General features: G+C 54.7%; 1 protein-coding gene across 7 annotated transcripts in view; it reads right to left on the bottom strand.

Moving 5' to 3' along the window:
* The window catches only part of TTBK1 (tau tubulin kinase 1), a 45330-nt gene that overhangs the window by 20113 nt on the left and 11873 nt on the right, over positions 1 to 13344 (bottom strand). For 5 of the 7 annotated variants that reach the window (XR_010140496.1, XR_010140494.1, XR_010140495.1 and 2 more), the window contains exons 8-12: positions 13029 to 13121; positions 12817 to 12942; positions 10712 to 10866; positions 8973 to 9641; positions 5311 to 5872 (exon numbers count right to left, since the gene is read on the bottom strand). Coding sequence is in view for 4 of the 7 variants with exons in the window: in XM_063725248.1 (XP_063581318.1) it covers positions 5311 to 5872; positions 8973 to 9641; positions 10712 to 10866; positions 12817 to 12942; positions 13029 to 13121 (1605 nt within the window). In the remaining 3 variants the exon portion in view is untranslated. The remainder of the gene's footprint in view (positions 1 to 5310; positions 5873 to 8972; positions 9642 to 10711; positions 10867 to 12816; positions 12943 to 13028; positions 13122 to 13344) is intronic. The other 2 variants (XM_002816919.6, XM_063725250.1) reach the window with 1 other exon arrangement.

Genomic DNA, 13344 nt, shown 5'->3' with positions numbered 1-13344 from the left:
GCCCTCCGAGTGAAGTGGAAGTGTCCCAGATATGTGGGGGTAGAAATGGCGCCCAGGGTGTTACCAGACCTCTCCCAGCCTGACCCTCTCTCTTCCTGAGACTGAGGCCAGTTGAAATAGCTTTTACAGCAGCAGCAAGGACTGGCTGGGCCAGCTCCTCCAGGAAGGAGGGGGCCTGGGACACTCAGCTCCAGCATCCCTTGCTGCTGTCAAATGGGGGCACAAGGGACTTGGCATGGAGCCTCCAGCAGAGTAGGGAAGAGGGAAAACATTCTAATAGGACTGGCTTTGCTCCCACCTTGCTTTCCCTTTCAGCTTCTTTTTGGCCAAGTCTAGGATCCTTCTGAGCTTGTCCCATCTGCACCAAGGGTTAGGAGTCTAAGGCCCACCCAGAGAGACCAAGGGACAGAGGCACCACCATTGCCCAAAGCCCCCTCTCACAGCACATGTGGGTGGCTTGAGTTAACATTCCAGCCAGAGTTTGCTCAGCTGCCAGGCAGAAGGATTTTCATAGGATGGCATTGAATCCCAGAGTGCTCTTGCCCTTCAGATTGGGCACCCCTTGTGGCCACCTGCTTGTCTTCAACACCAGTTGAAATATCACCTCTGTGAGACCGCTCCAGCTCCCTCCCCTGCAAGCTCCCAGCTTCTGGCAGATAAGAGTGCTCTGTTACCTCCCTGATGGACCTGGATTGTAAACATCTTTCTAGACCTTTGCGTCTCCACCCCACCGCTTGTGACCTTGAGCTCCAAAAGGGCAGGACTGGGCAGCTTTATTCGTCTTTGTCCCCCAGCCCCTAGCACACTGTACAGCACGTGGCAGGGAAATGCTTTGGTGGCTGCCGGGCAGTGTCTGTGTACTCAGCGCATGCTGACCTGCTGTGCTATCGGTCAGAGACAACCGGTAAAGGCAGGCAAACAGCCCTCCCCCAAATTACACACTTGCTAGCCTGCTTCACCCTTGCCCTAGCTTTTCCCGCAACTCCTAATTTGCACCTTAAATTTCCTTGAGAAGAAAGCCAGGTGTGAAAAAAGAAAAAAAACAAAAACAAAAATACCCACCATCACCAAAGAACAATAGATACTTTAAAATTGTGCCTGCTTTCACACTGTTTCCCTCCCGGTTCCCCACATGTGCAGGTGACAGAGTTGTAGGTGCTCATAGTTTAAATGATTGGTGTTATGAGGAAGTTCACACATCAGGCACTGAGAAAATTGAGGTAGGTCTAGAGAGGGCGCCTCCAAAAAGGTGGTGAGAAAGAGGGAATTCAGCAGAGACTTCCTGCCTGCCCTGAGCCGCACAATCTCCACCTGTGGGTGGAGAGTCCCAAAAACTGTGATTCTAGGAAGCAGCCAGATTTGGGAGGTCCTGCCATAGGCCCAGGCTGGGCTCACCACTTCCTTCAGGCCAGCCCAAAGACAGAAGAAAAAAATAGGCCAGTCCATTTCTCCCTGCTCCTCTACCCTTGATGAAGGAAGATCTCTGCTTCACCCCACTGTCCTGAAGTACTTGGCAAAACATGTTGTAACCCATATGTTCATCCAGAGACACACACAGAGGCTGCCCTGCACGCTGACATGCCCATAGGCACACCCGCTGACATGGCCCAGACAGTGGGTATGCACAGAACACAAACACACACACACACACACACACACACACACACACACACACACACACACACGCATGCTCCAGGCTCTCTCTGATCCTGCACAAACCATCTGCTCTCTCTGGCCTGTATGTTTTCTGTTAAACTCACAGACCTCAGGCTGGGCGCGGTGGCTCACGCCTGTAATCCCAGCACTTTGGGAGGCCGAGGCAGGCAGATCACCTGAGGTCAGGAGTTCAAGACCAGCCGCAACATGGAGAAACCCTGTCTCTACTAAAAATACAAAATTAGCCGGGCGTGGTGGTGGTGCATGCCTGTAATCCCAGCTTCTCGGGAGCCTGAGGCAGGAGAATTGCTTGAACCTGGGAGGCGGAGGTTGCAGTGAGCCGAGATCATGCCATTGCACTCCATCCTGGGCAACAAGAGCAAAACTCCGTCTCAAAAAAAAAAAAAAAAAAAAAAAAAAAAAAAAAATTCACAGACCTCAGACGGAATGGCTCAGAGCTCAGATCTCAGAACGAGCTGCCTGGGTTTAAGTCCCAGTGCTAACACTTACCAGCTGGTGGTCACCAGCTGGGCTAAAAACTTTGCTTCTCTGAGTCTTAGTTTTCTTACTTTTAAAATCAGGATTCCCTGTTCATAGTGTTGTTGTGAAAAATATACATGTAAACATGAAAGTGCTTAGGACAGTGCTAACTATTGTTGTCGTTATTAGAATTATTACTCCAATTGTTATCATCAATAGAAATGCTTTGACATTCTAGGCATCTGTGGTTCTGTACACACTTGCAGACCTGCTGCATATTCTACACAAATGCAATAACGTGTGCACCCACATGCAGGCACACATGTGTGGACGCATCCATCCACCAGCGCACAACTCGAGCTCTGCTGACACAAACGCACATGCACAGGGGCAGAATACTAACCAACCTCGATTCTGTACACTGTGGGGAACCCGAGGCCCACAAACACCTCACCCCCACACAGGTAGTGCCTGTCCCTGTCACAAGCAGGACCCGAGCCTGAGACTGACTGATTCCAGAATCAGCCTGTGCTTCCCCACCCCACCAAATCTCTCTCCCCACCCCTTGGCCAGAATTCCCCAAAGTGAGGATGAGTCCCAGGACACAGGTAGGAATCTGCAGGTAAGAAAAACTTTAGAGATGAACCTCAGAAGAACCTCAGCTCCCTCACCTGGCGACCCAGAAAGAGACACTGACTGGCCCTCAGTCACTGGGAAGGGAACGGCAGAGCCGGGTCCAGACCTCAGTCTCCCGACTTTAATTCTGGGCTCTCTCTTGACACTGTCTGTCACCCTCCCTAGACTCTGCACTTCCTGCCGGTACAACCTATTGTGCAAGTCACCTCTGATGCCTGTGGTACGTGGCACACGGTAAATACTCAGTGAGTGTGGATGAATAAATGGGAGCGGAGCAAGGACCCCAAACACATTTTGCTCCCTCTCCTGCTGCCTGGTGCTGGGTGTGGTGGGAGCAATGGTTAGTTACAACACAGTGGTGCCAGCCCACGTGACTGCCAGGTCTGCCAGGGCTGCGCCTCCAACTCAGGCCAGCTAGTGCCTCTCTGGGTGAGGACTCACGGGCCCCACTTTTTGAGCCCCCAGTTTCCAGTGTCCAGGCAAGGCCAGGATGCATACTCCCCAGGATCACAGCTCAGAGGTCCTCTCTTCTAGAAGGGACCTCTAGATAGGGATGGGGTCTGAATACACTCCTGCCCACAGCTGCTTTTCCCAGGGCAACCATGTGATCCCAGGCAAGGCCTCCCAATCTGAGCAAGTGGTAGAACTGGCCCCTGGCCCAACACCTGGGCACCTCCCAGAGCCACCTAGAGTGTACGCCCCCAACGTGGGACCACTATGTGGAACGCGGCACAGCCCCTGAGCCCCTTCCGGCATCCCCTCCATGACTCTCCCCAGCCCCTCTGTGGGTTCATGGACCCCATTTGAAGTTTTCCTCCATTTCCCAGGTTAGAGGTCAGCCTCTGTCCCACACAGCAAATCCTGGTCAGGCCGGTGGCTCTCTGCCTGTTCTGACACCCTGTCCTTGTCAGAATAACCTAAATATCATGAGACATTTTGCAATTTGACCACCATCTGGCCCCTCCCTGCCCTTCCAGCCTTGTTCCTCAGTCCTCCCACACAAGGAGGTGCCATTGCAGCCAGACTGGGCTCTCCCGGGACACCCAACACACCTGTCCCTGTGCTCAACTATAGTCTCTCTTGCCTTGGCTCCACTCCTCCCCACGGCCATCCACCTGGCTCTCAGAACTCACCTCCTCCATGAAGCCTGCCCTGCTCATGGGAACCACTTCCCACTCCTCCCTGCTGCCCTCCAGACCTCTCCTGCCCTGATTTCGGGGACCTCCTTCCCCATGCTCGTCCCATGCTCCGACCTCTCCCTCTCACTCATCATGCAGAGCTCCTTCTCCTCTCATCCCCCCTAGATGTGAGCACCTCTCAGCTTCCGCCCTCACTTTTGGGTTCCACACCCTGCACAGTCCTCTTGGGTAACATCACCCATTCCCATGGTTTCCCAAACCCCGAAATCTGTATTTCCAGGCGAGATCCTTCTCCTGAGCCTCAGGTGCCTACACGTGGACATCCCTTAGATTCCATGAGGTCATTGTATTTATTTTATTTTATTTTGAGTCAGAGTCTCGCTCTGTCACCCAGGCTGGAGTGCAATGGCACAATCTTGGCTCAGTGCAACCTCTGCCTCTTGGGTTCAATCAATTCTCATGCCTCAGCCTCCCAAGTAGCTGGGATTACAGGCAGGCACCACCACACCCAGCTAATTTTTTGTATTTTTAGTAAAGATGGGGTTTCACCATGTTGGCTAGGCTGGTCTTGAACTCCTGACCTCAGGTGATCCGCCCACCTTGACCTCCCAAAGTGCTGGGATTACAGGCCTGAGCCACCGCAGTGGTCAGATCATTATATTTAAATCTGAATTCTCACTCCCTTCAAAACCACTCAGGGCATCAGCTGAGACATGAGACGCCCTGGCCCCCACTCCATCACAGCCCTCTTGGCCTATCCCCAACACCCTTGGCACTATCCACCTTGCGTCACATCCACAGCCCCGCCTCAGCCCAAGCCACTGGGACACTCTCTTGCCACTGCCTGCCACGTGGCCTGCCTGCATCTCATTTCATGCCATTTCAATCCATTTTCCACACAGCAGCCTAAGGATCATTCAACAGTACCAATGTAATCATGTTGCACTCCTGTTTAAAAGCCTTCAGTGGCTCACCAAACCTGCAGCATCAAGTCCCGACCCCTTAGCATAGCCCCAAGGCCCTCCGTGGCAGGGCCCAGGGCTGACCTCACAGCCTTGTCTGCTGCAGCGTGCCATCAGCTCAGTGTTCTCAGGTCGCCCCCTCCCGGCCTGTGCAAAACACTGTGCCTGTGGCCTGCGAGGCCTTTCTCCTGCCTTGTCACTTGGCTTCACTGCTCATAGTGCCAGACTCAACTCAGAACTGAGAGGGCACTTCCTCTGGGGAGTCTTGCCTGCCCCCCAAACATGGTTTCAGACCCTTAAGCCTGTCTATCTCCATCACGGCCCTGTGACTGCTGGCTTACTGGTCAGTAGTGCCAGCACACGTGGAGCACCCCAGGCCTACACATCAGGACTCTGGGCATCTGGAGATGGGGAGTGGGGTGCAAGCCCAACCTTACCTGTCTCTGTGGGCCTGTGGGGTCCGACTCTCTCCGTCGAGGGCGGGGTCCCGAGTGCAGGGGCGAGTGGGAAGGGCTGCCAGGCGTGGGGGGCTGTGACATCTCAGAACGGCCATCGGCCTGGCTCAGCTGGGGTGGCAGGGGCTGGGGTGGCAAATGCTGCAGGTCCTCCTCCGCCAGCGCCTGCATGCTGCGTCCCCGGGGCCGGACAGTGGGCTCTGCCCCCAGCCGCCGCCGCTCTTCGCCCTCCTCGGGCAGTGGCCGCAGCTCCTCGGGCTCCTCGTCCGTGGTGCCCGACGTGCTGGGCTCAGCCCCTGGAGGGAAGTCCTTGAGCTCCGTCTCCTTGTCGATGATGACCCACTCTTTGCTGTCGAAGTCCTCCTCCTCAGCCAGTGGCACCGAGCGGAAGGCGTTGCTCAGGGCCTCCTGCTCCACAGAGGCTGACACGTCCATGCGGCCGCTGGCCTGTCGGTCAGCGTGGCCTGTGTCCACTGACAGCATCTGGGCTGGCTGAGAGGAGCAGGCCTGGCGCGAGGGCGAGCCAGGCAGATCCATCCGTGACCTGCAAAGCCACCCCTCATGGGGCTCAATGCCTGGCCCCACTGGACCCCCAAGGACCCCACGCCAGCGGCAGGGTGGGGCGTGACTCCCAAAACCTCCTGACCACAGTACCCCTCCCATCCTGAGCCAGGCCAGTTACCTCTAGGTTGTCACCCTCCAACCTCACTTCCTATCAAGGCTTTGTTAGTTCGTTTGTTAATTAGTTTGTTCATTCATTCATTCATTCATTCAACAAATGTTTTTGAATGCTTACCGTGCTCCAGGAATACAAACAAGCAGAAAATAAACTCAGGTTTCTGTGCAAGGAACGCTCTCTCCTGGGCCACCCTAGGGAAGCTAATCTTCCTCAGGCAAGCTTTGCTCTTGCCTCTCCAGTGCTCACACCTGCCAGTGGCTGCTTCCTGCTGCTTCCAGGCAAACACACCCAACTGGCCCTTGAGTTTACAGAGGGCTTTCCAGCCTCCTCTGCCATCACCCTCCAGGCCTGCCTGGCTGGTTTCATCACCCCCAAGATGACCTTGTTAGTCCCAGCTCAACAAACTCCAGTGACTCCCTGGCCCCAACAACAAAGTCCACATTCCTTGGTTTACACTCAAGGCCTCTCACAGGCTGACTACTGCTGTCTCCCCATTTCCCTCACCAGCCCCATCTCAGATTCCACCCTTACGGCCCACCCGCAATGTAGCCTCTCCCCACAGGACCTCTCCCCACACACAGCCTGTCCTTCTACCCTTTGCTGTCTGATACAGGTTGGCTGTCACCCTGGGCAGGTAGCCTGCCTTTCCCATCCTGCAAGAATTAGTGCGTTGTATCTCTCTCTCATCACAGGGTGAACCTCATGTCTGTCACATAATCTGTCTCCCCAAGAGACTGTGAGCTCTGCTGGGCAGGGCCTGGGTCCCATCTGACTTTACCCCAAGGGCATTGATCCTGCCTTGGGACATCTCTTCTGTCGTTATCTTTTTTTTTTTTTGAGACAGAATCTCTGTCACCCAGACTGGAGTGCAGTAGCATGATCTTGGCTCACTGTAACCTCCACCTCCCAGGTTCAAGCTATTCTCCTGCCTCAGCCTCCTGAGTACCTGCGCTTACAGGTGCACACCACCACGCCTCGCTAATTTTTGTATTTTTAGTAGAGATGGGGTTTCACCATGTTGGCCAGGCCAGTCTCAAACTCCTGACCTCAGGTGATCCACCAACCTTGGCCTCCCAAAGTGCTGGGATTACAGGCATGAGCCACTGTTCCCAGCCTTGTTATTGTGAACTGTGCTGTGAATCTCACATTACTTTCAGAGCTTCTCAACTTGGGGCCATGCCAGCCCCAAGAGGAGGATATTTCTGACTGTACAATAGTGTGGGGGGGGGGGGGATGCTACACAAGAATTGCCCTCTCTCAAATGCCAGGGTACCCCACTGAGAGCTACCACGGAGGCCTAACCTATCTGGGGTTTGTGCCACTCCCTCACGTTCAGGCTGTGAGCAGGGGGCTGACTTTCATTCTCCCCCAGCATCGAGCCTATGGTTCAATGGCTCTTCAGCTGCAGAGGCAGGGGTGCAGATCAGAACCGCCTTTCTTAAACCGGCTTTCTTAAAATACTACCGCCCCAGCCTACGTGGGACCTGCCCAATCTGACTGTGCACAATATTTTCATTGACTTGTTAATAAAGACTTAAATAAAACATCCTTGAGAGAGGCCACCTAGGGTCTTATATTTATGCTCCCATGTAAATGGCTGTTATCATTTCCTTTCTGAGGCACAGTTTGTTTTGATGGATGTAAAGGGGAAAAAGGGTGCCAAAGAAGGCTCAGGGCTAGTGGTGCTTTGTGTGTGTGTGTGTGTGTGTGTGTGTGTGTGTGTGTTTGCATGTGTGTGCATAGTGGGAGCTCAGACGGACAGTTGGAGACAGGAGGCAGTGGGGTGTGAAATCCAAATCCCAACTGCTTTGTACTGTCTCCTGCTCCCAAGTGCCCCAGAGCCCATCCAGACCCTCTGCTGTCTATGATATCCTGTTCAGCCCTCAACTTTCTCTACCATCCCTGCAACTGGGGTTCACTGTGAGCCAAACCAGTTTGCTTCTTGTTCCCTAAAAGCAGGCAGCCCTTCAGGACTGTCTCATTCAGGGCATTTCCCACCTCTTTTCTCCACTCATATCCCTTTCCAAACTGCCTTTCCTCATTTCTCCGTCTCCAGGGAGAGGGACTCCAGGCTACCACAGACGAAAATGGTGGTCTTCAGTCCCAGGTAAGCCAACCTGTGTGAGTGTGTAAGGACTGAGGTTGCTCACGAGGAGACACATGGAGTGGATGCCAGAAAGGATACCCCTCCTATCCCCAGGACTGGGTCTTTGGAAGAGATCCCTTTTCTGGTGCAGAGAAGGCCCCAGTCCTACTGTGGAGTGAAGTCCCACTCAGAAGCCAAGGGAAGATGGAAACATCTCTCAGGGGCCTCCCCACCTGATGTTGTCCCACCCACCACCAGCACAGGTGGGGACCGGGCCCTGGCCCCTGGCCCCTGTTGTCCACTCACCATCCGAGGTCAATAGACCATTCTCCCACCCTCCCATCTTCACCTCCTAAAGGCTCACCTAGCTTCTCAACGCTCCTTTTCCCCAACTAGGTTCCCGCTGGTTCCCTCCCCTCTGTGACTTCAGATCCTTCAGCCCTAACCCCCAAAACTTGCCCTGCTCTCTCTTCCAGCAATTCCCAGGCCCCCTCCCCCAAAGCTGAAGAGAGCCTACCTCAGCTGCACTTGAAGCGTCTATAATTAGTCTCTAGGAGAAGAGATTCTGGAAGCACACACACCCACCAACCAACACACCCCTCACCCTTCCTGGGCCCAGGCGTCCCGCCTGTCCCTCCTGCAGCCTGCACTCCCCCAATTCCCTTTCCTGGCATGAGCCAGGACCTCTCTGGATCCCCCACTGGCTCTCCCAGGCCGTCTCTGGCCCCAACTGAGTCTGACCCCAGGCCCAAGTATAACCCTCTCAGCACTTCCCAGGGTCTGCCCACCTCCGCGACACATCTAACTTTTCCTCCAGACCAGCCACGTGAAGGCGGACGGGGCCTTGGGCCCCAACCATGCCCCTGGCCCCAGACCCACCTCCTCTCAGGTAGCTCCACTCGCCCGTCCGCCGTGGACAGCCTTTCTGACTCAGGGCTGTTCACCCTCCGGTAGCGCAGAGAACGGACTGGGGTTGTGGGGGAGTCTGGGGGGGCACGCACCGGGGAACTGGGGACCCCCATGCCTCGGCTCTGTTCCTCCTCCACACAGGGGCTCTGCAGGAGAGGGGAGTGCCATGAGCTGGGGCTGATGAGGCGGCTGTGGGCGGATGGTCTCCTCAGGGTGAAGGAGACAGAGGATGATGATGATGGAAGACACAGTGAGGCTAGTGCGGGGAGGGACTGGGAAACAGAGGCAGGGCAAGCAGGCAGATGGCTGGGGACAGGGTGCTCAGGAGGAACAGGGCGGGGGCCCAAGACTGGGAATCGGGGGTGAGAGAAAAGGCCACCCACGCCCTTCGCCCTGGCTGCAGTTACTTTGCCGATGTTGATCCGGAGTTTGTTCCGGTTGACATCTGTCTCCTCCCAGACTTCAGCCTCAGGACCCCCGGGGTGGGGGACAAGGTGGGGACTGGGGCCCAGCCCCTCAGAGGGCCTCCCGGGCAGAATTGGGGGTGCATTCTCCTGGTCACTCAGGTGCTCTCCCTGTAGCACATCCTCGGTGTTCTCCCGGAGCAGGTCCCCGGGCACTGGCGTCACATTGACCACCCTGGAGAGGACAGGAGGGAGCCATGGGCAAGGCTGGCGGGGGTGCCCTCTCCTTCCGTGGCCCTCTCCTACCAGCACAGACCTGGAGACCACCCCCAGGAGCGGGCACAGAGGCAGTCCTGTCAGGGGTGAGAGTGTCCCTAGGCCCATTACCATTGCTGGCCCACAAAGCCTCTGAGACCAGACCACCCTCAAGTTGGCAGGGGCCACAAGGAGATGTAGCCATCTAGCTCTGTTGACTTAACGGATCCTGCTGTCGTTCAAGGACCTGCCAGATTTCCATTGGCGTTCACTGTCTGGCTTCCTTTAGACCCAGGTATGGGTCTAAAAAGGAGAATCACTTTGGAGTTCCTTTTAAATTTAGTTTTCTTTTATTATTATTTTGCAGTCTGGGAGCATAGATTGAAGTTGCCCTGAATATACACTTAAAATTTTTTTTTATTTAATCTTCTTTGATGATTAAACTTTCGAGTTCTTTAAGCAATGTCTGTATGGAACTGGGCACTGTAATGTGCTACCAAGTCCTGTTAAGTCTCCTTCCTAAATGTGTCCCCTGAAGCCCCTGCCCACTTCTCTCCTTGGCTTGCTCCTGGGGCTGGGTGGAGAGCCCCTTCTAACTCCAGCTCCTCCCTCAACCACCTCTGTCTTTGTGCCTGTCACATGGTTCTGAAATTCTGACCCATCGATTTCAAACATCCCAGACTCAGCTGAGAGTGCTTTGAGGGCAGGCGCTGTAACTTTCAGGTATATGGCCTCAAGACAAGGCCGTTAAATTCATGCATATGAATGATAAGAAAGAGATAAACTGTGGGGCTCAGGTAATTTCACTTAGGGTTCCCTGCTCCCCCAGGGACCCACTAAGGTCAAAAACTCCAAATGAGGAAGATGCCCACTCTATGCTCAGATTGAGGGTGGAGATGTGGCAGAGTTTCCCAAAGTCCCAGAACTCCACTAAAGATAGGAAAGACAGCCAAGTGTGTCCAGGTAGGAAGACAGGAGAGGAGAGGACCGCCTGCCCTCTTAGGTAACAGCTCCAGGCAGGAGCTGGTGGCTGGCCTTCCTGAGACTCACCCAAACATGGCTGCCGTCTGCCGGGTGTTCTGCTGGGGCGGGGTAGAGGTGCTCGTGGACAGGAGGGCATCGGTGCCTGCCTTCTCCCAGTCAAAGGCCTCATTCTCGGCAATGCCGCGCTCCTTCATGCTGTTCTCAAACACCGACATGATCAACTGCAGGGGGTGAGGGTGACGGGAGGACAGAGAGGTGACCCCGGGGCTAGCCAGGAGGAAGGGGCAGTTGCTGGGATCATAGGGGGAAGACAGGGACTTTCTAGGACAGGAACGGGCCTGGAGGGGGCATTGGAAGGAGAAGGGCACATTGATTTTAAATGAAAACATGCACATGATATGCAAATCAACATGCAAATTATCATCTTGGATTAAGCCCCACTGACTGGACATGAACCCTCTGAGATCTGTCCCCTGGTTACCATCTCCAAACCTCCTCTGCCATTTCCACCATGTCAGCAACCCTAAACCACTGGGAGTTTCCAAACCCACGCATGGGGTGCTGCTTCTGCACAGACTGCCCCTCTGCTGGGGCGCCCCTCCCACTCATCCTCTCCTCTCTGCAGCTTCCCTTCTCTTCACCGTAAATTCTCTCCACCATACAGTTGCCCTACAGGGCACAGTGCATCAGTTTGAATTGTCCACATGCCTATCTGTCAACTCTGCATCCCTAGCAGCCAGCACAGGGCCCCAGCCTGGGGGGTGCTCGAAGCTGTGTGGCCTTGGAGATCCCATGAGGCCAAGCCAAGATCGGGGGCATCTCTGCCAGGCTCTGGGTTCAGGAGATGGCAGACAGCTATAGACCCTCTGAGGTCCCCAGAACACTCCACTTCTGGCTTGGCTGTCTCCAGAGCACAGGACAGGTTCTCTCTGCTGACAGCACCCACTTAATTGAGTGCATCCTGTGTGCCTGAGGCTGTCTCTGCTCCTACAGTATGCAGCATCGTGCCTGGCGCATAGTGGATCCCAGGCAGAACACTGCTGATGTTTCCCCCATTCTCTGACCAGGGTCAGTGGGTCCCATGGGGTGTGGTGATGGAGGCTTGGAAAGAGCACTGGACTCGGAGTCAGAAGATGTGCCTGAGCCCAGCCCTGCTCCTAACCACAATATCGGGCCTCAGTTCCCTCATCTATGAAATGGGCATGATCATCCCACTTGCCTCCCGCAGAGTTTTCGTGTAAGTACTTAAAAGCATTTGGCTTCATTAATTGTTTTTGTTTATTTGTTTGTTTGAGATGGAGTCTTGCTCTGTCACCCAGGCAGGAGTGCTGTGGTTTAATCTTAGCTCATTGCAACCTCCACCTCCCAAGTTCAAGCAATTCTTACACTTTAGCCCACTGAGTAGCTGGGATTACAGGTACCCACCACCACACCCAGCTAATTTTTGTATTTTTAGTAGAAACAGGGTTTCACCATGCTGGCCAGGCTGGTCTTGAACTCCTGACCTCAAGTGATCTGCCCGCCTCGGCCTCCCAAAGTGCTGGGATTACAGGTGTGAGCCACCGCACCAGCCAGCTTCATTAATTGTTAAGAGCTGGGGCTGGGCACAGTGGCTCACACCTGTAATCCCGGCACCTTGGGAGGCCGAGGCAGGTGGATCAAAAGATCAGGAACTCGAGTTCACCTGGCCAACATGGTGAAACCCCATCTCAACTAAAAATACAAAAATTAGCCGGGCATGGTGGCACGTGCCTGTAGTCCCAGCTACTCGGGAGGCTGAGGCAGGAGAATTGCTTGAACCCGGGAGGCAGAGGTTGCAGTGAACAGAGATCATGCCCCTGCACTCCAGCCTGGATGACAGAGCAAGACTCTGTCTTTAAAAAAAAAAAAAGAGCTGGAATAATAATATAAGGAGCATTCATTATCATCAAAGGTTGGAAGCTTAAATGAGTTAACATATGAAAAGCACTGAGAACAGGGTAAGCTCTTGATAAATCTTGGCTGTGACTAGTTTACAAGAGTATACATACCTTTAGTGCAGTTAGAAGACCAAAGGGAGAGGCTTGGGGACAAGGCAGGGCCACGGAGCCTCAGCAGGAGTGAGGTCTGCTGGGGGACAGTCACCCACAGAGTGGTGTCTAGGGAGCAGGGGCAGGGTAGCAGGCTCCTACCTGGTAGTCGGGCTTGGTGAAGTAGTCGAGGCTGGCAATGTGGTCCAGGAAGAGGTGGAACTCTGACGGCATGTGCTTCAGCAGCATCCGGTGCTCATACTTCTCCTTGATCATCCCTACCTGTTCCTGGAGGCAAGAGGCCACAGGGAGATGGAGTCCCAGCTGCCCTGACACCCCTTCTGCCACCTCAGACCCAGCTGCCTGGGGCTCACCTTGTCCTTGATCTTCCTCCAGGGCAGCTGGCCCACCGCAAACTCCACCAGCATGTAGAAGAGGGACCACAGGTCATCGTGGCGGCCCATCTCCTGGAGGTGGGGGGAGGGAGTCACCTGCAGCTCTCAGGTCCTTCCCTGGGAATGGGCGGCTGACCCTTCTCTGAGGGGCATCTGTCAGGGAGGCCTGACACCCAGGCCCCTAAGGACAGAACTGGGGTCTCCCTGAGGCCACAGCTCCATCCCCAACCCTCCAACACCCACAGAGTCCCACAGCCAAAACTACCGTGTGTGCTTCCTCACCCGACAGGGGTCT

The sequence above is a fragment of the Pongo abelii genome, chromosome 5, assembly GCF_028885655.2.
Source record: "Pongo abelii isolate AG06213 chromosome 5, NHGRI_mPonAbe1-v2.0_pri, whole genome shotgun sequence".
Classification (NCBI taxonomy): Eukaryota; Metazoa; Chordata; class Mammalia; order Primates; family Hominidae; genus Pongo; species Pongo abelii.
This window is presented reverse-complemented; position numbering and strand designations above follow the sequence as displayed.